At 57.9% G+C, this 20,231-nt stretch overlaps 2 protein-coding genes, 1 long non-coding RNA gene and 1 other non-coding gene across 9 annotated transcripts; 1 reads left to right on the top strand and 3 right to left on the bottom strand.

Moving 5' to 3' along the window:
* Nucleotides 1–138: 138 nt before the first annotated feature.
* On the bottom strand, nucleotides 139–6,304 carry NOL12 (nucleolar protein 12). Of its 2 annotated transcripts, none has more exons than XM_003989246.6 (6): nucleotides 6,170–6,304; nucleotides 4,726–4,831; nucleotides 4,187–4,235; nucleotides 3,490–3,632; nucleotides 2,246–2,343; nucleotides 139–1,824 (listed from the first exon to the last, which is right to left on the bottom strand). In XM_003989246.6, exons 1-6 carry the CDS (start codon nucleotides 6,250–6,252, stop codon nucleotides 1,659–1,661), a joined length of 645 nt encoding a protein of 214 aa, XP_003989295.3. In that variant the 5' UTR covers nucleotides 6,253–6,304; the 3' UTR covers nucleotides 139–1,658. The 2 variants fall into 2 exon arrangements, with proteins under 2 accessions (XP_003989295.3, XP_044918270.1); XM_045062335.1 differs by lacking the exon at nucleotides 6,170–6,304 and adding an exon at nucleotides 5,644–5,943.
* On the bottom strand, nucleotides 3,008–3,136 carry LOC111561574. The gene has a single exon (XR_002744216.1). It is a non-coding gene; the product is annotated as a small nucleolar RNA SNORA21 (small nucleolar RNA).
* On the top strand, nucleotides 6,117–18,758 carry LOC123386739. 5 transcript variants are annotated; one of them, XR_006601113.1, is made up of 4 exons: nucleotides 13,002–13,282; nucleotides 14,067–14,452; nucleotides 15,211–15,431; nucleotides 16,071–18,756. It is a non-coding gene; the product is annotated as an uncharacterized LOC123386739 (long non-coding RNA). The 5 variants fall into 5 exon arrangements; XR_006601115.1 differs by lacking the exon at nucleotides 13,002–13,282 and adding an exon at nucleotides 6,117–6,256 and having other exon boundaries at nucleotides 15,211–18,757; XR_006601117.1 differs by lacking the exon at nucleotides 13,002–13,282 and adding an exon at nucleotides 12,194–12,995 and having other exon boundaries at nucleotides 15,211–18,758.
* LGALS1 (galectin 1) lies at nucleotides 10,920–14,347 on the bottom strand. Its single transcript, XM_003989245.6, has 4 exons — nucleotides 14,209–14,347; nucleotides 12,889–12,968; nucleotides 11,412–11,583; nucleotides 10,920–11,117 (listed from the first exon to the last, which is right to left on the bottom strand). Exons 1-4 carry the CDS (start codon nucleotides 14,215–14,217, stop codon nucleotides 10,971–10,973), a joined length of 408 nt encoding a protein of 135 aa, XP_003989294.1. The 5' UTR covers nucleotides 14,218–14,347; the 3' UTR covers nucleotides 10,920–10,970.
* Nucleotides 18,759–20,231: the final 1,473 nt, after the last annotated feature.

The raw sequence follows: 20,231 nt of genomic DNA, 5'->3' as shown, positions 1-20,231 counted from the left end.
GTGAAGCCTGGAGGGGCTCCGGGGAGAAAAGACAAGTTCTCCAGAGGGTTCTGATTCCACCACTTCTGGTCCCAAGACTGGCAAAATCGCTGACTCAATTTCCTCGGTCTGCTGGAGGAACTGATGTCACACACAGGAGAGAGTGGCTGAGAATTTAATACTTGTAAACGGCACAAACTGTAGATGTGGGTGGTGAGGGACCCCGTGTCTCTGGGGATGGGAGACGAGACGTGGGTCAGATGTCTCAGCGGCAGCCGTAGGCACCCTGCAGGTGCACCTGGGAAATGGCTCCCTTCAGCCCCAGGGCAGCTCTAAGAGGTAGGTGTCCTGCCATCTTACGCATGGCCACAGACCCAGAGAGGTCAGCCCGGCGAGGCGCACACGGAGGCCAAGCGGCCGAGCCAGGATCTGAACCCGAGCCCTGCTGTGTGCACGAATCCCTCGGACCCGGGGTGTTGTTCTGCTCCCGGAGGCCTGTGAGGGCCAGGCTCCCGCTCACTGCCCTGGGTTGAGCACTAGAACCACCTGGAGAGCTGGCGGGCCCCACCCTCTGCCCAGGGTGGAGTCGGCCGGGCGGAGGGAGTCACCCCACCCCCGAGAACCGGGAGGCAGCAGAGAGAGCAGGTGGAAGGGGCTGAAGAGCCGGTCACAGGTCCTGTGCTCTGGGCCAGAATCCCAGGAGCCAGCGAGCGGCAGAGGGTGGTGGCGGCTCACGGGGTTCCTCGACAGGTGCTCCGGCGGTCCTCACTGTACATCTATCTACCTGCTGCAGGCAGGATTCCACCCTGCTCGGCCAGGGGATGGGGGGGTCAGGCGGCTCACTCACAAGCGGAGACAAGGAAGGGACAGGGGGCGTGAAAACCCGGCAGCCTTGCAGAACACCCGCTGGCCTCCTGAGGGGTCTGCCTGGGAACCGCCACGCTTTCAAGTGAGTCGAGACACACTCTCTTTAAAAGGGGTTAATCACGCCTCGATCGGTGTCTCTCCGCGAGCTGCTGGAAGCCCGGGGAGGATGCCCAAGTTTGGGGCTGGGGAATGCTCTGGAACTCATCTGCTTCCAGCACTTCGATTTCAGCTGAGGGGACCAAGGAGGCCACGGAGAAGGGACAGACCCACAGCCTCAGCCGGTAACGGGCAGAGGTTGGCAACGCTCAGCCACCTGCCTCGGCGGCCCGCTTCGCAGAGCAGCAGGACGACTCCGGACCCTAGCAGTGGTTATGCTGGCCTGGAGCCCGGGTGAGGGGGCCCAGACCCAACGCGACCTTTTCACCCCCACAGGGAAGACTGCTGGAGGGTGAGGACAGACCCACTTCCCCGACAGGTTCCACCCCCTCAGAAGCCTGCCCTGGGCACGTGGCACCAGGGTCAGGGACAAACAGATCACAGGGGCACTTAGCTTCACAAATCCGAGGACGGCTCAGTGGGAAGCCTTCCCACTAAGGCAGATGCCCCCGACTTGGCTCTGAAGTCTCCTCCTGAGGGAAGCCAGCTCTCAGCTGCCTGCCCCCTTCCAGCGTCCAAGCTCTGGGCCACAGAGGAACTGCCTCCCAAGCCGGGGCCGCAGAGTCACCCCCGCAGTGCTGGGTTCCTGGGACCGCCGAGCGGAGACAGGACGGCTCCTGACAGCCCAGGCTGGAGCGTGGCCTGGTTCTCGGGGCTCACTCTCCGCTGTGCCGGGCTTTGCCCGTCAGCCGGCGGCGCTGGGTCTTGCTCGTACGGGTGGCACTCGGGGGCTTCTTGGTGGAGTCTTGGGCCCGTCGGGGATGTTTCCTCTTGCCCTTTTTGCGACTGTGTGCATGCAGCGAAGCCGTGAGAGCGGAGATCCTGTAGGAGGGTGCAAGGCTGGTGAGGCTGGGAACAAGGCATGGGTGGGAGGCTGGGTGGCGGGGTGACTGATTGCCCGGCTCACGGAGGACATTGGAACAGGCCTTGAGTGCCGGGAGAACCACATCCATGCCAAAGGCAGCCGGCTCTGACCCCAGAGGCCCTGCCAGCTCCTCAGCTCATGAAAAGGCCTTTACCCCAGGCACCGAAGGCACCCAGGGCTGGCCATTCTCAAGGAGTGGAGGTGGGGGACAGTAAGGAGGGAGGGACTCCTCAACAGGCAAAGCAGAGCGGCTGCTCCAGGCTCCACACCTGCCCCGTGCCACCCGCCACAGGCCAGCGAGAGGCGACTCCACAGGCCCGGCCACCACTGTCAGCCATGAGGGAGCAGCGTCATAGGGGAGGACAGGCCAGGGCTCACCGCTGGGACAGGAGGGGATCTCTGGACTTCCTGGGTAAGGCTCTGGTCAGCTTCTCCGTGGATGACGCCTCTTCCTCGGACCCGTGCCCGGCCGCTTGCTAAAGAAGCACAGGACAAGGACTGTCACACAGAGTGGCAGGTCGGGAAGCCTGACCCCGAGCAGTCACGGCTATGTCACGTGAGGGCATGGCCTGCCGCTTCGAGGCCTGGCTTGGGGGCTCGGAGAAGGCTGCGGGTGGAAAAGCCACGTGTGCCCCCAAAGCGGGGACCACACGGGGAAGAGCTGTGTTTCAGAGCCTCTCCCCCAGTTTTCGAGTTCTCTCACCTGTGAACGTCTGACCGTCCACCGTAAGCGGAGGCCGGGAGGACCGTGCGGAAGAATGAGCACAAAACAGAAGGTGAGGGCGAGACCACTAAGGGCGTGACAAGGCAGCAGCTCAGGACTTAAGGACACGTGAACCCGTGACAGGAAGTGTGGTTTGCCTCGTAACCGTGTACGTACAGGTATTTCCGTGAAAGGCCCACACGGCCAGGCAGACACAACTTCAGCCGGAAACAAACGTTTCAGATGACACTTAACTGGGAGGCTTTTTGATGTTTTCAATGACGTTCTGCTCTCTTTCCTTTTCTTTAAGTGTTCACTTGTATTTATTTGTCGAGAGCTGAGGCCAGTTCGCCCGCGTAGCATTTCCTTGTCACTTCCCAAGCCTCTCCCTTCGCCCACACCCCCAGCAGTCGGTGCCCCCGGCCCCGAGGCGAACAGCTTGTGACACCAACGGAAGCGGAACATGACACGCTGCCGCTTCGTCCAAAAGCAGCGTTTTCAGTCCGCCCTTTAGTGACGGCTCGGTGGGTCATTAGTCAAGGCGCGCTGAGTGCTTTTAAAAGGGGGGGGATCCTTTTTTTTTTTTTTTTACTGTTGATTGCAACCTGCTAACACCTCTCAGCTCAAAGCCTGACAACTTCCGTGTGACTGCTATCACCAGTGACCCCCCCCCTTACTGGGGCAGAAAGGAAAGCTGGCAAGGCAGACACCTGCCCACGCCCCCACAGCCGCTCAGGCATGGAACTGGCTTCTGGAAGCCCCAGGGTCAGGGATTTGGTCCGGGCTCTAACGAGCGCCCGGCAGGGAGAGAGCCCCCGGCATCATCGCCATCCCCAGGACATGGGCCAGCACTTAGCAACCCCGACAAGCCAGTCTGCACCTGGGCCCCTTCCCTCCTGGGGCTGGAAGTTACACCCACCTCGGGTGGGGGCAGTCCAAGCAGGCGGGCCCCCGAGAGGTCCAGGTCGCTGATGGTGGTCACGGTGACCGTGTGGTTGGGATGGTCATACTGCACCGACTCTGTCTTTGCTGTCACCAACCTGTCCAGTTCGTCTGCCTCCTCTGCGCAAGGTGGGCAAAGAAGCGGGTCGCAGCCTCATAGCACAAGTGACCAGATTCTAACCCCCCTCCCAGCCCTGGAGCGCAGCAGCCCCCGCTACTCTATGGGAGAGTGTCCAGGGAAGTCACCGGCTCCAGAGCCTGGCCTGTGGACAAACGTAAGTGATTCAACTCCTCCCTTGATGCTCCAGGGGGACCTCACACCATCTGGTTCTCATCTAGGACAAACCCGATGTGACCCCAGCAGCTGCTGCTGCCCATCCCCTCTACCCCTAGTCCCTCCAGGCCTCAGAAACTGGGCTTTCTGCTAAGGAATCGCTTTCCCAAGACGTCTGTCCTCCTCGTCTCTGATCCACTCACGTTTAGACGTCCCTGAACACCACCCGTGACCCCCAGGTCACCACCAAGACGCCTAGAGCTAGGGCAGTTGGCTTCTGTGCAGCCCCCACACCTCTCCCCTTTCACCCACCAAGGGATTAAAAAAAAAAAAAAAAAAAAAAAAAAAAAGCCTAGGCCTGTTAGCTGTTCTCCAGGTCCGGGCAAAAGCTGGGACTTACCCAGAGCCTCCTCTCTCTCTGCCAGCAGCTTCAAGTACTCCTGATGGCGCTAAAGCCAAAAGGGAAGGGAACACAGTGAGTATGGCCTCTCCGGCCAACCCCAGGCAAGAGCACTGCTCACCTCCAGGGTGAGTGAGACCATGTGTGGCTCGGGATGAAACGCTAGGAGATTCCATCCTAAACCTTCCCCAGACCTGGGCCCACCGTGATTCTACCTGTACAAACTGCTCCCCAGGCCTGCCCACACCTCCCCTCATTCCTGCAGATACCCCTATTAAGGCTAACCAAGGCTGTAAATCCCTTGGGAGTCAGATATATATATCTATATCTATCTATCTATCTATATATAGAGAGATAGATAGATAGATAGATAGATATAGATATAGATATATATTCAGATACACATATATTCAGATACACATATATTCAAATATATATACATTCAGATACATACATATATTCAGATAGATATATATACACATACATACACACACACACACACTCTCTCTGTCTCCCTAGTCCCCTTCCTCCCCCTGTACCTCCTCCCGGAGTTTCTTCTGCTCCTCCCTGAGCCGATGCTTGATCTCCTCAATGGCTGCCTTCTTCCGCTCTACCTTCCGCTTATGGAAGCCGGTCAGGTACTCCCTACAGGAAAGAGGCAAGGGAGAGTCAGGAGGGGACACGAGGAAAGGCAGGCTCACTCCAGGGAGAGAAAAACCACTACCTCTGTACTGCTCCGAAAATTAACACCGGTTTAACTCACGTATTCCTCACAACTTGTAAGCAGGCACCAATTCCCAGTTTACAGATGGGGACACTGAGGCACAGAGAGGCTAGGTCACTTGCAAAAGGTCATAGAGAGTGTAAGTTTAGGAAGAAGAGGGAGATGCTGCCTGTTTCCACCCACCACCCTCCAAGGCTCTCGACTTCAAGCAACAGGGCCAGTGGGGGCCCTTCTACATTGCCAAATTCCACTACCCAGGGGATTAAGCCATTTCTAGCAAGGTCACTTTTAATTTTTTTTTTTTAACGTTTATTCATTTTTGAGAGAGACAGAGTGTGAATGGGGGAAGGGCAGAGAAAGAGGGAGACACAGAATCCGAAGCAGGCTCCAGGCTCGAGCTGTCGGCCCAGAGCCTGACGTGGGGCTCAAACTCACGAACCGTGAGCTGAAGTCGGACACTTAACCGACTGAGCCACCCAGGCGCCCCCTTAGCAAGGCCACTTTTAAGGCCACCCTCATCCAGACATCTGCAAACTTTCCACCCGACTGGCACATTTGCCCAGGACACCTGCCCCCTGGACCCAACTGTAGGGCCTGTTGACGCCACCCTGTGTATCCTGACGACGTTCCAGCATTTCCCTCTCCTATCTGATCTTGGCTCCTTCTCATCTCTCTAGTGCTGGCTGCACCATCCCCAAATGTTCCGGGGCCCAACACTAGGTTTTTCGCTGACCCGCTACCATATGCAAAAGTGGCACTCTGAACGGATAGCATCTGACGGACTGAACGCTGAGGCTCAGGGGTCCAACTCAGGGGTCCTGCGATCTGGCTGGCACACACACCGAAGGAGCTCAGCACACGTCTTGACGAGTGAATACGTGAACTTGAGCCACTCTCATCTCACTCCCTCATCACCAACAGCTGAGTCTCGCGTGTGGGGCGGCTGGGCTGGGCTAGGGAGATCGAAGCCACCGCTACGAGCCGCCAGCTCCCAGCTCCCAGCCGAAGCGCACCCCGCAGGAGCAAGGTGCAAAGTGAGCAACGAGAGGGCGGGGCGGGCGGTTCCATTCCCCACGCTGGGGGCCGGCAGCGGCCGCTTCCATTCCGCAGTGGGGGTTGGTGTCGAGGGGGGGGGGGGCAACGGGCCACGCCAAGAGGGAGGGGCCGGAAGGGACCTCTGCGGGAGTGGAAGCCGCCCGGGCCAGGCCGTGGCCTTGGCCGGCAGCCCGAAGGAGATCCGCTCCAGGCTTGGCACTCACCGCCGCTTTTCTTCGTCGAAGCTGAGAACGAGCCTCGGCCTCCGATCGTCGCCATCTCGCTTCTTCTTCTTGTTGCGGCCCATAGCGGTGAGGCCCCCGGCAGCGCGCCGCCCGCACGCCTAAAACACTTCCGGGTGTACCGTTTTTACCCTCTCGGGCGCGCCGCGCACTTAGGCTCCGTCGTTCCGTTCCTCAGGCCCCGCCTTTTAAAGGGGCCGCGGGGCCGGCCTCCCCAGTCGTGCGTTTTGGGTGTTCCCCCTCCGTGATTCCTAACCCCAATCCGTCTCATAGACTAGCAACAGTGAAAGCGAGGTTCCAGGGCCTAGCACGGTGGCTGGCGTGCAGTAGGTGCTCAGTACGGAGATATTAGTAAACGGGCCAAATATTTCTGATCCTACTTTCGATTCTCATGTCAACTCGTTGGTGGTCTCCCAAGAGCACACTTCTGGGGCCAAACTATCTGGATTAGAACCCTGGTAGTCCACGCACAGCTGTGGTTCTGGACCAATTGCCTTTGCTTTGCCCCGGTTGGCCTATTTATAAAATGGGGATAATTATAGTGACTTTGTAGGGTTATTGCAAGGCAGTGGTTTTCCAACGTTGGCTTGCGTCAGAATCCCCCAGAGGACTTGCTGAAACACAAATGGCTTTGCACCCGCTTTGAGTTCCTGATTCAGCCGGTCTAGAATGAGCCCCATAATCTGCATCGCTAACATGTTCTCAGGGGTTGCTGGTCCACGGACCACACTTTGAGAACCACGATTCTGAGGCAAGGTGAGTTATGTCACAGTGCGTGTAAGTAAGACATGCCTCGCACGTGTTTGCGACACAAGCCGTCTCCCCCGTCTGTGTGTCAGTTTCCCAGAGCGTGCCATGGGGATGTAACAGCACATCCTCTCCTGAAAATGAGGGCACGCATGTGAAGGCATTCAGTAGAACACCACCTGCAGGAGCATTTTAGTAACTAGGATTGTGTGCCTGAATCCCCTATCTCAGTTCATCTGTGCTGGGTGCCGCAGACAAGCTGCTACCCTTGCTTTTAAAGACTGGCCAGTCTGGCAGAGTCACAGTGCCGGGTCACAGTGCAGGGAGAAGCACAGGAGGCTGCAGGAGGTCAGTGTTGGCTCCTCCAGTGCAGAGGGCTTCTCAGAGGAGGTGACCCCAGAACTAGCTGAGAGTAGGGACAGCGGAGGAATAAAAGGCCCTTAAGACTCCGCCCCCTTCTCCTTTGACAAGTAACGGGAGCCCAGAGAGCAAGTAAACACACGTGCATTGAGTGCCTACTGTGTGCCAGGCACACGGAGAAGAGACGTGTTCTTTCAGCAGACGCAACGTGTCCAAGGTTACAGGGCTACTCTGTGTCCAAGCTGGGACTTGAACCTGAGTCTGTGGCCTCGTGGTCCAGCTCCCTGGGCCACTGGCCTGAGGGATCACTCCCCCAGGAGCTCGCGTGCCCGCTCTGGAGGGCAAGATGCGGACCCTGACCGTGGGTTTTGGAAGGGGCCAGACACACAGTGGGTACATCTCTCTGTGAATGTCGAACCCATTTCACAAGGGGGCTCTGCCTGAAGGGTTCCATGCTGGGTGCTGAGAGGAAGTTATCCTCGAACCCTGGGCACAGCAGGGGACTGCCCCAATGGTGGGGCTTCAGGGTGATGAACACTTGCCCTTCTGACTTTTTGCCCCTCAGTGGCCACACCCTAATAACACCCCTGGTACCCTCCCTCTGGGTAGAAGCATTGCCCTGGCTCCGGTGATGCCCCCAGCGATGCTGGGGTTCCTCCTGGATCCCCAGCACTGGGTCTCAGGGCTGCTGCCTGCTGTTTACCAGGTTCCGCTGCCCCAAGCAGACCGGCTATAGATGAAAAGTGCCGCAGGACTTGATAAATCATAAACTTCCCTGGGTTCCTTCCCTCTCCACCGTCCACCCATTCAGTCTTCCTCTGTGCTGAGGAATGTTCTCGGGGCCTCCCGTGGATTATCTCAGTTGACCTTCCCAACCTCCCTGTGACTTGTGTATAAGTCATACATGCTCTCGCCCCTATTATACAGGTGAGGAAACGGAAGCTCAGGCAGGGGAAGTGCCTTGACCACAGTGGCTCAAGTAGTAAGTGGGGTACAGAGCCATTCCCTGACTTCTGTCCTCCCCGAACTTCCAGCCTGACACAGAGACGGGGACCGAGGAAGGGGACAGCTGCTTCTGCAGGACCTTGTGTGGGGAGCTCTGGGTGGTTGGCTCTCCAGCCCTTGCTGCCCGCCTGCCCCTGCGGAGCTCTGGGAGACCTCGGGTCCAGAAGCTTCCAGTGCAGAGCGAAGCCTGCCACCTCAGGCAGGCACCGTTACTCCACACTTCCCAGGGCATTTCAGGTCCCCTTGCCCCAGGAGAGGAGACAAGGGCCTAGTACCCCACCCAGACTCCAAAACTTGAGACCCCTTTATGGCAGCTCATGGTCTAAAACACCTACCCCTCTTTGGATGGGTTTCTCCTTTGAAATCATTTTTATGGTTACTGAGCACCTACTGGGTGCTGGGCACCATGCATTTCTCTACGTTATTTCAGCTAATCTTTGCAACAATCCCACAGGGTGGATACGAGTATTTTTGCAATTCGGTGATGAGGCAGCTGAGTTCAGAGAGGTCTAGCAACCGGCCCTAGGACACACAGTGATGGAACTGGGGTTTGAACACAGGTGTGTTTGACTCTGAACCCAGTTTCCTTCCTCCAAACCCAGGGGTTTCATTCCCTATCTGCCCCAGGGCTTTCCTCTGCCCCGTTGTAGTGCCTCCCAGACCTGGTGTATGGTGGGTGTTCAGCCCGCCTAAGGGAGCATCAGTGGGGCTGAACCCCGAGGCCCCGGGAAAAGACAGTCCAAGAGACACTTTCTCCGTTGTCCAGCAGAGGGCGCCCCACCACAGCCAGACTTCCAAAGCCGTTTCCCTTCAGGCGGCCACTCGGGTGCCCCAGGAGAGCCTGGAGATGGGGTGTGGCTCATGGCAGACCCCAGCGTGTGCACTCCATCCTCCTGGGGCCGTCTTATAGGGATGTTCTCCCTAGGGGACCCACTGAGATGGGAATCAGCCACCCAAAAGGGCTGAGGTGCAAATACTGACTCCCATTTTACAGATAGGGAAACTAAGTCTCGGGGTGGAAAAGTGCCACTGTGAGTCCCACACCAAGCGCTGCCCGGAGAATGAAATTTGCCAGCCTTTCCCCCCACCCACCACCCCCCCACCGCCCCGCATACACACACAGCTCAGGAGATAGTGCCCTAGGGTTTGGAGGAAGCCCACACCGAGGTTCTGAGCCTGAGTCATCCAAAACATTGGCTCGGTTCTGGGGGCTGTTTCTCAGGGAGGTAGGGGCCTGCAGCAGGAAGCAGGAAGGAAGAGGTGCTGGGAAATGGTCGGTCTGCAGGGTGGCCCGGCCACCAGCTCAGATCCCATCACTTGTGACAAGTAAGTGTGATGGGCTGGGTTAAACACCGCCCTCTGGGGTGACAGAGCCTGGAGGGTCTTGAAGACTGTCCTCTTTGGAAGCCAAGAGGAGAGACACATGGACACCTCATCTCAGGCCCAGTGAGTTCCCCGAATTCCTCTGCCCTGCAGGAGGCCTCTGGGGGCCTAGAGGCTAAGCTACAAGTCTGCTCGGTTCTCCGCAGGGGCGGGGGTGCTGGCATGGTCCCCTCACACCCCAGTTCCTCCTCTACAGAAACAGGCCAGCAGGGGCTGCCTGGCTGGCTCAGTCCAAAGAGCATGTGACTCTTGATCTCAGGGTCATGAGTTTAAGTCTCACATTGGGGGTAGCGATAACCAAAAATAAATAAACTTAGGAAAAAGAGAAGAAAAGAAAAAAAAAAAAAAGGCCAAGTCCCGTTGCCCAAGCCCATCTTTCCCAGAGTCAGGATGAGGGTCCTGCCCCGGGGCCACAGAACCAGAAGTTTCCAGACTAGCACCCTGGCTGCCCTTACACTCCAGCATTGGGGTATGTGGCCTGGGCCCCACAAAGCTGGGATGCCTGGGGAGCCCCACAGGGCTCAGCTGGGCCCGGTGCAGGCCAAGGGGTCCTGTCGTCATGCAGAAGCGCTTTCCTCCCCTTCAAATTTGGGGAAGAATGTCTCGCGAGGTAGTGCAGCAGGGATGGGAAACTGCTCCCCACCTTGTGCCGGGCATTAAACTTGTCCTGCTTCACACATCATTTCATCTTCAGGACAGCCCTCCGATAGGCTCAGAGAGGTCAGTTAACATGCACGGGGCCACACAGCTCGTAGCCCCCACACTCTGAACCAGATCTCTTTCTGGCCCATGAAAGCCAATGAGGGGAGCCTCAGGGATTGTTCCCGCCCCCTCCCCCTGTGCCGTCAGATAACCATGGCACGGATCGGTCTGTCCAAGCCTCTTTCCCCTGGTTTCATTTATTCGGCATCTTTTGAGCACCTACTGTGTGCTGGGGCTCACTGGGTTGGGAGCTGTTTGAGGACTGTGACTGGGTTTCACTTAGCAGACACCAGTCCCCTCCGATGCACTGAGTTCCCTGTTTGGCCCTGGGGACCCAGGGGAAGCTGTCCCTGGCACTTAAGAGTGTGCACCGAGGAGGTGAATGGAATCGAGGAGGTGAATGGAATCGAAGGAAGGAGCGGAGCCTGGGGGAATTGATGGCAACCCTCTTTCCTGCACCCTCCCCCCTACACACACACACACACACACACACACACACACACACACACACACACATGAGGACACGAGGCTGGGCTAGGGAGAGGACAGGCAGCTGCCTTTATTAGGGGCCATGAGCCGGCTGGCTTCAGTCAAAGGCCATGCACTTGATCTTGAAGTCGCCATCGGCTGCCAGGTAGTTGATGGCCTCCAGGTTGAGGCGGTTGGGGAACTTGAATGTGTGTCCATCTGGCAGCTTGACGGTCAGGTCGGCCTGGTCGAAGGAGATGCACACCTGGCGGGGCAGAGAAGGGCAGTGAGTGGTGTGGAGCCCGGCCTCGGCAGTCATAGCCAGCGGGTCCTGGGCCCTTGGAGAGCTCCTTCCTCAAGGAGCCCTAACAGCTGCCCCACTTCCTGGGCGGGGCTGCTGAGGCTGGGAGAGGGGCTGGCGCTCAGCTCATTGGCCATCAGGCAGCAAGTGAGGGGAGGGAGGGGACTGGGGCAGAGGAGGGAGGGGAGGGTGGGACCTAGGTGTTTAGCCAGCATACCCAGCTCCGCCCCAGCCCACTGCCCCCAGGCCCCAGCCCACCTCTGCGACCGTCCCAGGCTGGAAGGGGAAGGCGGACTCGCGCTGCTCCGCGCCCCAGGCCCCGGCGTCCTTGCTGTTACACACGATGGTGTTGACGTCTCCGTGCGCTTCAAAGCGAGGGTTGAAGTGCAGGCACAGGTTGTCCTTGTCTTTGCCCAGGTTCAGCACGAAGCTGGGGGGGAGCAGGGGGCATTGAGGCCTTCTCGGCCAGCAGCAGCCCCCGCAGACTGACCCGGCGGTGCCACTCAGTGCACCATCACTGAGCGGGGGGGCAAGACACCTGGACTCTAGTTCTGGCCCTGCCACGTCCTTGCCGTGTGACCTTGAGCAAGTCCCTGGCCTTCTGTGGATTTCAGTCTCCTCATCTGCACAATGGGGGGCAGTACAAGAAGGATCGCTAAGGGTCTTGCTGTACTGACGGCCAAGGCTCTCGCTCACCGGCGTTAGTGTCCCTTTGGTCAAGGATGGGGACTCCTTCCAGAAGGTGACCTCTGGGAGGGCAAGTGTCCTGTCTGGTATATCTCTGCACTCCCGGTGCCCAGCATGACGACACACAGTAGGTGCTCAATAACGATGGCGCAAATAAACACATAATAACAATAACCGGGTTCATGGGTTCCAGCCCCGCATCAGGTTCCGTGCTGACAGTGCAGAGCCTGCTTGGGATTCTCTCTCTCCCTCTCTCTCTCTCTCTCTCCTCCTCCCCACTCCCCCCCCCCCACCCCCGCTTGCATATACTGTTTCTCTCTCTCAAAATAAATAAACTTAAAAAAAAATAATAATAGCAATAACACATTTGCTGAGTGGAGACAATAGCAATACCCCCGGGGGTGGGGGGTGGAGGTAAGAATGAAATGGACAATGCACGTGAAATGTACGGCTCTTTCTAACGTCCGCTGGTCATCACCAGCATCCCCGAGAGAGAGAGATCCAGCATCTCACCTCCTCCACACCACCACCTGCCCCCTCCGTGATAGGGTAAGACTGAAGCTCAGGCGGTTGGAGGACTGGTCCAAGGTCACATGGCTGCTGAGAAACTAGGCAGCTGGCCTCGTGAATGAATGAAGGAAGGAAGGACCGAAGGGACGAAAGGTTGAGTGAGTGAAGAGCGCGGGAAAGAAGGACCTCCGAGGGCCAAGGGCGGGGCGACACCCCTTGTTCCCTCTCCCGCCCCCCCCCCCCACGGCCTTGGCTGGCTCGCGCGCACAGTGGGGGCAGGGCCAGCCAAGGTAGATGACGAGGCCGCAGCTGGTTTAGTTTAAGAGGCTCCGGCAGGGAGGGAAGGGGGCGAGTATACAGGGGGCGTCCAGACCCCGCGGAGGAAGTGACTCACTCAGAAAACGCCACCGCCGACAACCCCCCTAGCAGCCGGAGGGAGGGAGGGGCGGGGCCTGGCCGGCCACGCCCCTGCCAGACGCGGGGCGGGACCCTCGGGCTCCAAGCCGCCTGCCCCCGCCCCCCATCCGCACCCCCTCACCTCTTGGCTTCGGGGGCCACCTCGCCCCGCACTCTGAGGCACTCGCCAGGTTTGAGATTCAGGTTGCTGGCGACCAGACCCTGCAAAGACGAGACCACACCAGCCGGGTTAGAGGACGCAGTGCCCGGGGGTGGGGCGGCGGGGTGGGGTCGTCCCCGCCCGGGATCCTCTGACCCGGCCTGCGGAAAGCCTGGGGAATCGGTAGCAAGTTCTAGACTCTTTGCGTGGTCCTGGGCAAGTGCCTGCTCCCAACCGGGTCCTTTTCCTATCTGTAACACGACTGAGGTCGTAGAAGCCAAGATCTGAAGTTTTTGCGGTTCGGCTTGAGGATTTTGGATTCAGAGTGGCTATGCTCCATCCCTTGGTTTAATAGATGGAGAGAATCTGACTCGGAGTGAGTGACACTGCGATTTGGTGGCAAAGGAAGGGGGATGGAGAGGTCCGCCCTTCGGTTGGAAAGGAAACAGCCCGGGACTGGGAGATCCCCCCCCCCCATCCCCTTCGAGCCCCTCGGTGCAGAGAGGGGCAGGGGCTGGAGAAGAGACCCCTAAGGGGCACAGCCAGGCCCCTCTGCAGAAGGGAGAGTGGCCACCGGCCGGAGTCAGCAGCCTGGCTGGTTCAGCACTAGTAAGATCCAGCGCCCAACTTAGCCGGCATGAGTGGTTCCTTCTGCTAGAACCGTGAACCCTTTCCCTCGGGGCCTGTGGAAGAGGCTTGCCTCCTTCTCTCTCCCTTAGCACCCATCTCCCAGCATGGGGAGTGGCGGGGAGGGTTACCCAGCCCCCACCCGACTAGCCTGGACAGAACCACCCTCCACCCACTAACCCAGGCAGGCGCCCTCCCGGGCAGCCTGTCTCAGATCCTGGCGACTTTGCAGAGCTCTCTGGAGCAGAGGATGACTCTGCCCTGGCCCAGCGACTGGGGACAGCTGCAGGAGGGGGAGGGGACAGGAGGCTCTTTGGGGTGGAGGAGGGGGAAAGGGACAGCGGCTCGGGCGTCCTTAAAGTGCCTCCCTACCCCACCAGTTGGCCACACCCTTCTCACTCCCACTTATCAGGGAGCTGCAAAATGTCAAACCTTGGCAGAAATAACTGTGCTGTCAGACCCTGGAGGGATTCAGATAAGTCTGAAGCCAGAGAAGGCCTTTGGAGACCATGGCGCCCACCCCCATTTTACAGACGGGGCCACTGAGGCCCAGAAGAAAGAAGGCCCTTGTTCAAAGCCACACCCTGGGGACTAGAACCCAGATCATCTGCGCCTACTCTCCTCTGTCTGCCCCCACGCCATCCCTGGGCCTTGGAGCGGGGTCCCCGCACTCACGCAAGCCATGATTGAGGACAGGAGGATGTTCCTGCGGACTGCGGCACCAGCGGTCTCAAGACTCTAGGAGAGAGATGGGCCCCCGGGGCCGCTCCCACCCTTTTAACTGGACCAGACTCCGGTGAGTCCCGCCCCCCCTGGGCGCCCAACCAATTGTAAGTCAGGACAGAGAAGGGGGCCCCACCGGAGGCGGAGTCAATGGAATTTTGAAGCCCTTCGGGAGCAGAGGTGACCAATCGGAGCGGTAAACCCCCTTCTTCTTTAACCACTCCCCCGGGGTCCAGGCTCCACCTCCCATTCTCCTTCATCCCTCCCCACCCCCCCACCCAAAAAATTGTGCTGTGGCAGGGATTGGGGGAAGCCAATGGAAAATAGTTTGAGGATGAGTTAGGCACGAGAGTTGGCGGGAAGGGGGCCTAGGGCCAGCAGGCCGAGCTCCGGGGGTAGCCAGAGAAGATGGCTGAGGGGATACAGGGTCCTTCAGGGAATTAGAATTGGGGTTCTTGAGGCTGCCCTGACAGGGACCAGGGCGTGGCCGCGCTGCAAGGCCTCTGCAGAGAGCCCAGGACCATTAACCACAAGGCCCTGGCCCCACCCGGGCCTCCCCCGGAAGCAGGGATTGTGGCTGCCGTTCAAGCTTCTCGCTAGCGCTAAAGAAAGGCTGGGCCGGGTGCCAGGCCTGACGCTGCCTCCGGGGCTCAGGCCTCAGGCCTCAGGCCTCAGTCCTCCTGAGGGGCCTGCTGGGGATCTTCCAAAAGCCCCTGCCTGACAGCCTCCGGCCTGAGAGTCAGGCCTGGGAGGCGGCCCGGGATGGGCCGAGCCGTGAAGGGTTGGGGTCCCCCCTCTGAACATCCCCCCCTCCTGCTCGCTTCCCATCTGTCTCTCCAAGGCTAGGCACTGCCTTTTCCTTCTCTAGTCATTTAGCAGATATTTTACTGAGCATCTACTATGCGCTGGCCTGTGAGGAGTCAAAGGTGAACTCCATCCAGCCCCTGCTTTCAGGTAGCACACTGCTGGGGCCGGACCTGGCCATGAACCTGAGTAAGTAGCATGTTGCTGGCCCTAAGGGGAGTCATGAACAAGCACCGTGGTGCCGAGGAGACTGTCCAGAGTGTGAAGAAGGTGGGTTTTGAAGGACGGATGAAGAAGGAGGGCCTGGCTTTCCAGCGTGAGCAAAGGCGCAGACCGGAACAGTGAACATCTGGGCATGGCTGGAGTTTGGGGTATGTTGGGGAAAGATGGGGCACGGGGCCGGGAGGCCAACAGTACGTGGATCATGAAGGGCCTCTTTAAGGGGCTTGGCCATGGTTTTAACTGAGGGTGCTGGGGAGCCATAGAAGGTTATAGGGAAGGTGAGTATTGAGGACAGACACGAGTTACAGGGAAGATCGCTGCAGCAAGAGTTGAGGGTGGATTGGAGGGGTGCTCACCTCATACCCAGGAGCCAGGAGGAGAGAGGGGGATGGGGAGCACTAGGCAAGGTGGGTCACTTACTCGGAGAGTTGTCATTGGGACCTCCTTCCCCGCATTGCCATCTCCCTTCTGAAATTGCCAGCACCGAAGATGTGGACCAGGAGGGACTCACATCTGGAGGCCAGGCCCTCCGCTGCCCCCCCCTCCACCCCACCTTCCTCCGGATGACTGAAGCCCACCCCTGGCACAGGAGGAGTGGGAAGGGGGGGGCTCATTGGGCCTCGATGCAGGCCGCCCCCTGTCTGAGCCCATCACCCCTCGGAGCCCAAGCCTCCGAAACCAACCACAGCTGTTTCAGTTTTTCCTCCAGGGCCTCTCCTAAACCTCAACGCAGGGAGGGGGTGGGCGGAGCCAGCTCCGAGGCCTTTCCTGTGTGCTTCCCCTCCAAGGGCCACGGACACCCTCCGCCTGATCAAGCAATAGGGGCATTTGAGGAGTCCTGGACCGAGGAGCAGAGGTGGTTCCGGCACAGTCCTTTCCTGGCTGCGTCGCGTGGGTCTGGCTGGCTGTCCCAGCCCAGCAGGTGGGCTCCCAGGGCATCAAGAGCTGCTTCCCCCAAGTTGGAAGACAGGCCCAGCACCACGAAGCGTTTGCTGTTGGACGAGGGGCTGCTTTATTCTCCAGGGTCTGGCCAGCTGAGGGCTGGTAGAGAATTGGCATGGCGTGGGGAACAGGCCTCCAGAAAGGCCCCTCTGGGAGTCTGGGGAGTTGGAATCCGGTCCCAGCCCTGCCACGCCGTCCCCAAGGGCATCCTGGCAAATCAGTCTGCCCATCTGTAAACTGGGGAGGTTAAACCTGCTCTCCTACCCAAGGTTGCTACGGGGTGGAATTCATGTCTGTTGCACTAAATAGGTGATTCCCCCCACCCCCCCCCTCCCCCCGCAATCTCAGAAGGTTTTAGCTTCCCTCTTGTCTCTTTCTAGGCTGAGCTTACCTTTCTGGGGTCAACGCCTCTGGGAAGTCTCCCTCTTACCCCCACCTGACCCCCAACAGTCCCTGCCTGCCTATGCTGGAGCAGGGAGTCTCTCCAGATTCCAGTGTCCCCTGTAACAGGGGTCATGGTTTTCCCGGGTGGGGGCAGGGACCACAGGCGCACTCTGTGTGCCGAGCTCCCGCCCAGTCCTCGGGGCCTCCTAGCGATGGCACCCACTTATCTGCCCGGCCCTGTGCCCGGCGCCTTGCTTTCATACATTATCTCATTTCATCTACACCTCCCCCCTGCCTAATGCTTGCCAGCTGGGATGTACCGCACAGGGAAGCCGCTCCGGGCCCTGAAATGAATGAAGCTGGTGTCAGAATCGGGAGAAGGGAGGCGAGTCCTAATTTGGGGGCTGCCTGGCTGTGACTGCGGCCAAGGACCTTACCCTCGCGGAACCCGTTTCCAGGCCTGGAAAGTGGGAATGTTAGCATTCACTGACTGGCTGCAGGATTACAGAGGTGATGTGGGGGGGGGGGGGCTCCACATTAGTTCTCTCTTCTGCACCCTCAAGGCCGAGGCTCCCCACCGGGGGGGCTCTCCTTCTCCCTCACTGCTCTGCAGCAGAGGCAGTGAACTCTCTGGAATATTCCCCCATTCTAACAGGCAGCTCTGCAGGCTGGACCTTGGCCGCTGCTGTTAGAAATGAGCTGGACAGGGGACCCAGGCCAGCGCGGCCCTTCCCAGCCTGCCGACTCCTGCCCTGTCCTGCCCGCTCCTGCCCTGCCCGTGTGAAGGCAGTCCCTCCTCCAGCCGGCAGTGGCAGGGAGGGCTGCCGGACGCATTGAAACACCATCCACACCCCTCAGCCAACCTGACTGGCCCAGCCTGGGGACGGTGGAGGTGACCAGAGCAGGCTCCGAAGTCCTAGAAGTCAGAGCAGGAAACGACCCCAGAGATTCTGCACCTGATCTGCTCCCTCATTTAAGGATGGAGCAGAAGCCACCCAAAGAGACCGGCTACTTGGCCAAGGTCACACAGGGAGCCAGGGCTGAAGTGACTTCCGTCTATGGAGCCAAGGAAAGAACGTGATCCCAGGATACCTGGACCTCAAAAAGTGATCTTTTCCGGGGCGCCTGGGTGGCTCAGTCAGTTAAGCGGCCGACTTCGGCTCAGGTCACGATCTTGCGGGTTTGTGGGTTCGAGCCCCGCGTCGGGCTCTGTGCTGACGGCTCAGAGCCCGGAGCCTGCTTCGGGTTCCGTGTCTCCTTCGCTCTCAGCCCCTCCCCCACTTGTGCTCGGACTCTCTCTCTCAAAACTAAATAAATGTAAAAAACAAGTGATCGTTTCCTCCTGTTCCATGAAGGGTAGAAGGGACTGTGGCAGGGTGGGGGGATGCCCCCTAAGCTCAGGCACTCTCCCAGCCCCCACTTACCTTGCCCATCCGTCTTACCTCCCTGCCTTCCTCTGCTGCCCAGACAGCCACCTCCCCCCACACAGTGGGCTTCTGTCACTTTTGCCTTCCCACCTGGTGTCTGTCCCCCTTCTGATTACAGGCCCTCACTCGTCTTTGGGGAACTACCTCTCCTCTCCAGGAGGTCTGGGTGGGGTTGAGGCCCTGCCATTCATTAGCCCTCTAGGGCTCAGGCGTGAGTCTTTATTTTTGTAACGTTTTCTTTTGCCATAAGTATAGACTCGCAGGAAGCGGAGAGCTCTTTAAGAGCCTAGAAAATATTTGAGACCTGAAGAGAAAAAATGTATTGGCTCTGGAATGGTAAAACTGGAAAGCTGAAACGAATCAACCTTTACTCACGCTTAAAACCTGGTGGTGGTAAAAACGGAAACGTTTGGAAACAATTTTCTTGGGTTGAATTTTCTTATTTCAAAAGTGTGTCCAAGTCTTCCTAGAGGTTGGTCACTCCTACCTTAGATCCCCATTGGCCAAATAATGTCTCAAACAAACGTATAAAAATACTTTGGAAATGCATAGCAACCTCCCCGCCCCGCCTTTATTTAATGTGGGGCTTACGGAAGGGGGTGCATTTTAATGTTTTCTAGAATATGCCTGGGGCCTGTGGATCAGGAGAGTTTTTGGGTGGCAAGTAACAGAAAACTCGACAGAAATCATTCTAAAAACTATAAAAAAAATGTTTATTAGAGAGAGAGAGCGAGCGAGCACAAGTGGGGGAGGGGCAGAGAGAGAGGGAGACACCGAATCCGAAGCGGGCTCCCGGCTCTGAGCTGTCCACACAGAGTCCGACGCGGGGCTCGAACTCACAAACCGTGAGATCATGACCCGAGCTGAAGTCAGACGCTTAACTGACTGAGACACCCAGGTGCCCCATCAACAGAAATCATCTTAAAATTAAGGGAAACTTTCACATCACAAAAATCTGGGCCGAGGAGGTTTCCGTGGTAGCTGATTCAGTGGGTCGATGAAATCATCCAGGATCTGGGTTCTTGTATGATTGTGGAGCATGGCTGCGGAGACAGTCCTAGCTTTTCTATGTGGCCATAATCCAGGACTAGTCCTTGCCCCTAGGAGAGGCCAGCTAAAGGATTTGGGGTGAACAGTGTTAACATCTGCAAAGTATTCTCACGTGAACGAGTGGAAAAGACAAAGGGTGATTGAGCACATTGGTCAAATATCGACAACCGGGGATCCAGGTTCATTATCCCACTGCTGCACCTTTGCTGCTGTTTTGAAACTTCTCTAAACTAAAACTTGGGGAGTTGGGGGCACCTGGGTGGCCCAGCACGGAGCCTGCTGGGGATTCGAGTCTGTCTCCCTCTCTCTCTCTGCCCCTCTCCTGCTCATGCCCCCCCCCCCTCTCTCTCAAAATAAATAAACATTAAAAAACCCACAAACATTTTTTTCTGAATTAAAAGTTGGGGAAGGGGCACCTGCTTGGCTCCAGTAAGCATCTGACTTCAGCTCAGGGCATGATCTCCTGGTTTGTGAGTTCGAGCCCCGCATCAGGCTCTCTGCTGTCAGCACAGAGCCTGCTTGGGATCCTCTGTTCCCCCCTCTCTCTCTCTGGCCCTCCCCAGCTTGTACTTCCTCTGTCTTTCTCAAAAATAACATTAAAAAAAAACAGTAAAAATAAAACTTGGGGGGGGGTATGAGATAATAAGCAATGTATATTTGGTCTCTGACCCCAGTTCCTACCAGTGTTCTTAAGACCCTTGGGATTTCCTAAGTGACAAAAGAGCTGGGAACGTCTTTTGTTTTAATGTTTGGTCTTTGACTCAGGTGCCTGACACAGAGCTCCTAAATCCCTTGGAAGTTCCTGGCAGGCATACATCACCCTAACTCCATGGGGAGTTAAATTCCTGCACTTGGGACCCTTCTGGACCTTGCCCTGTGCATCTCTCCATCCAGCCGTTCATCTGTATCTTTACATATCATTTATTATATAATAAACCAGTAAACATGTTTCCCTGAGTTTTGTGAGCTGTTACAGCATATGATTGGATCTGAGAAGGGGGCTTTGGGAACTTCCAATTTATAGCCAGTCGGTCAGAAGCTCAGGTGACACCCAGGACTTTCGAGTGGCATCTGATGGGGGGGGAGGGGAGGAGGAAGGCGGAGGTGGGGGGAAAGGGAGTCTCATGGGACTGGACCCTTAACCTG

The sequence above is a fragment of the Felis catus genome, chromosome B4 (assembly GCF_018350175.1).
Source record: "Felis catus isolate Fca126 chromosome B4, F.catus_Fca126_mat1.0, whole genome shotgun sequence".
NCBI classification, from domain to species: domain Eukaryota; kingdom Metazoa; phylum Chordata; class Mammalia; order Carnivora; family Felidae; genus Felis; species Felis catus.
Note: the sequence above shows the minus strand (reverse complement) of the source record. Positions and strands in the feature narration are given on the sequence as shown.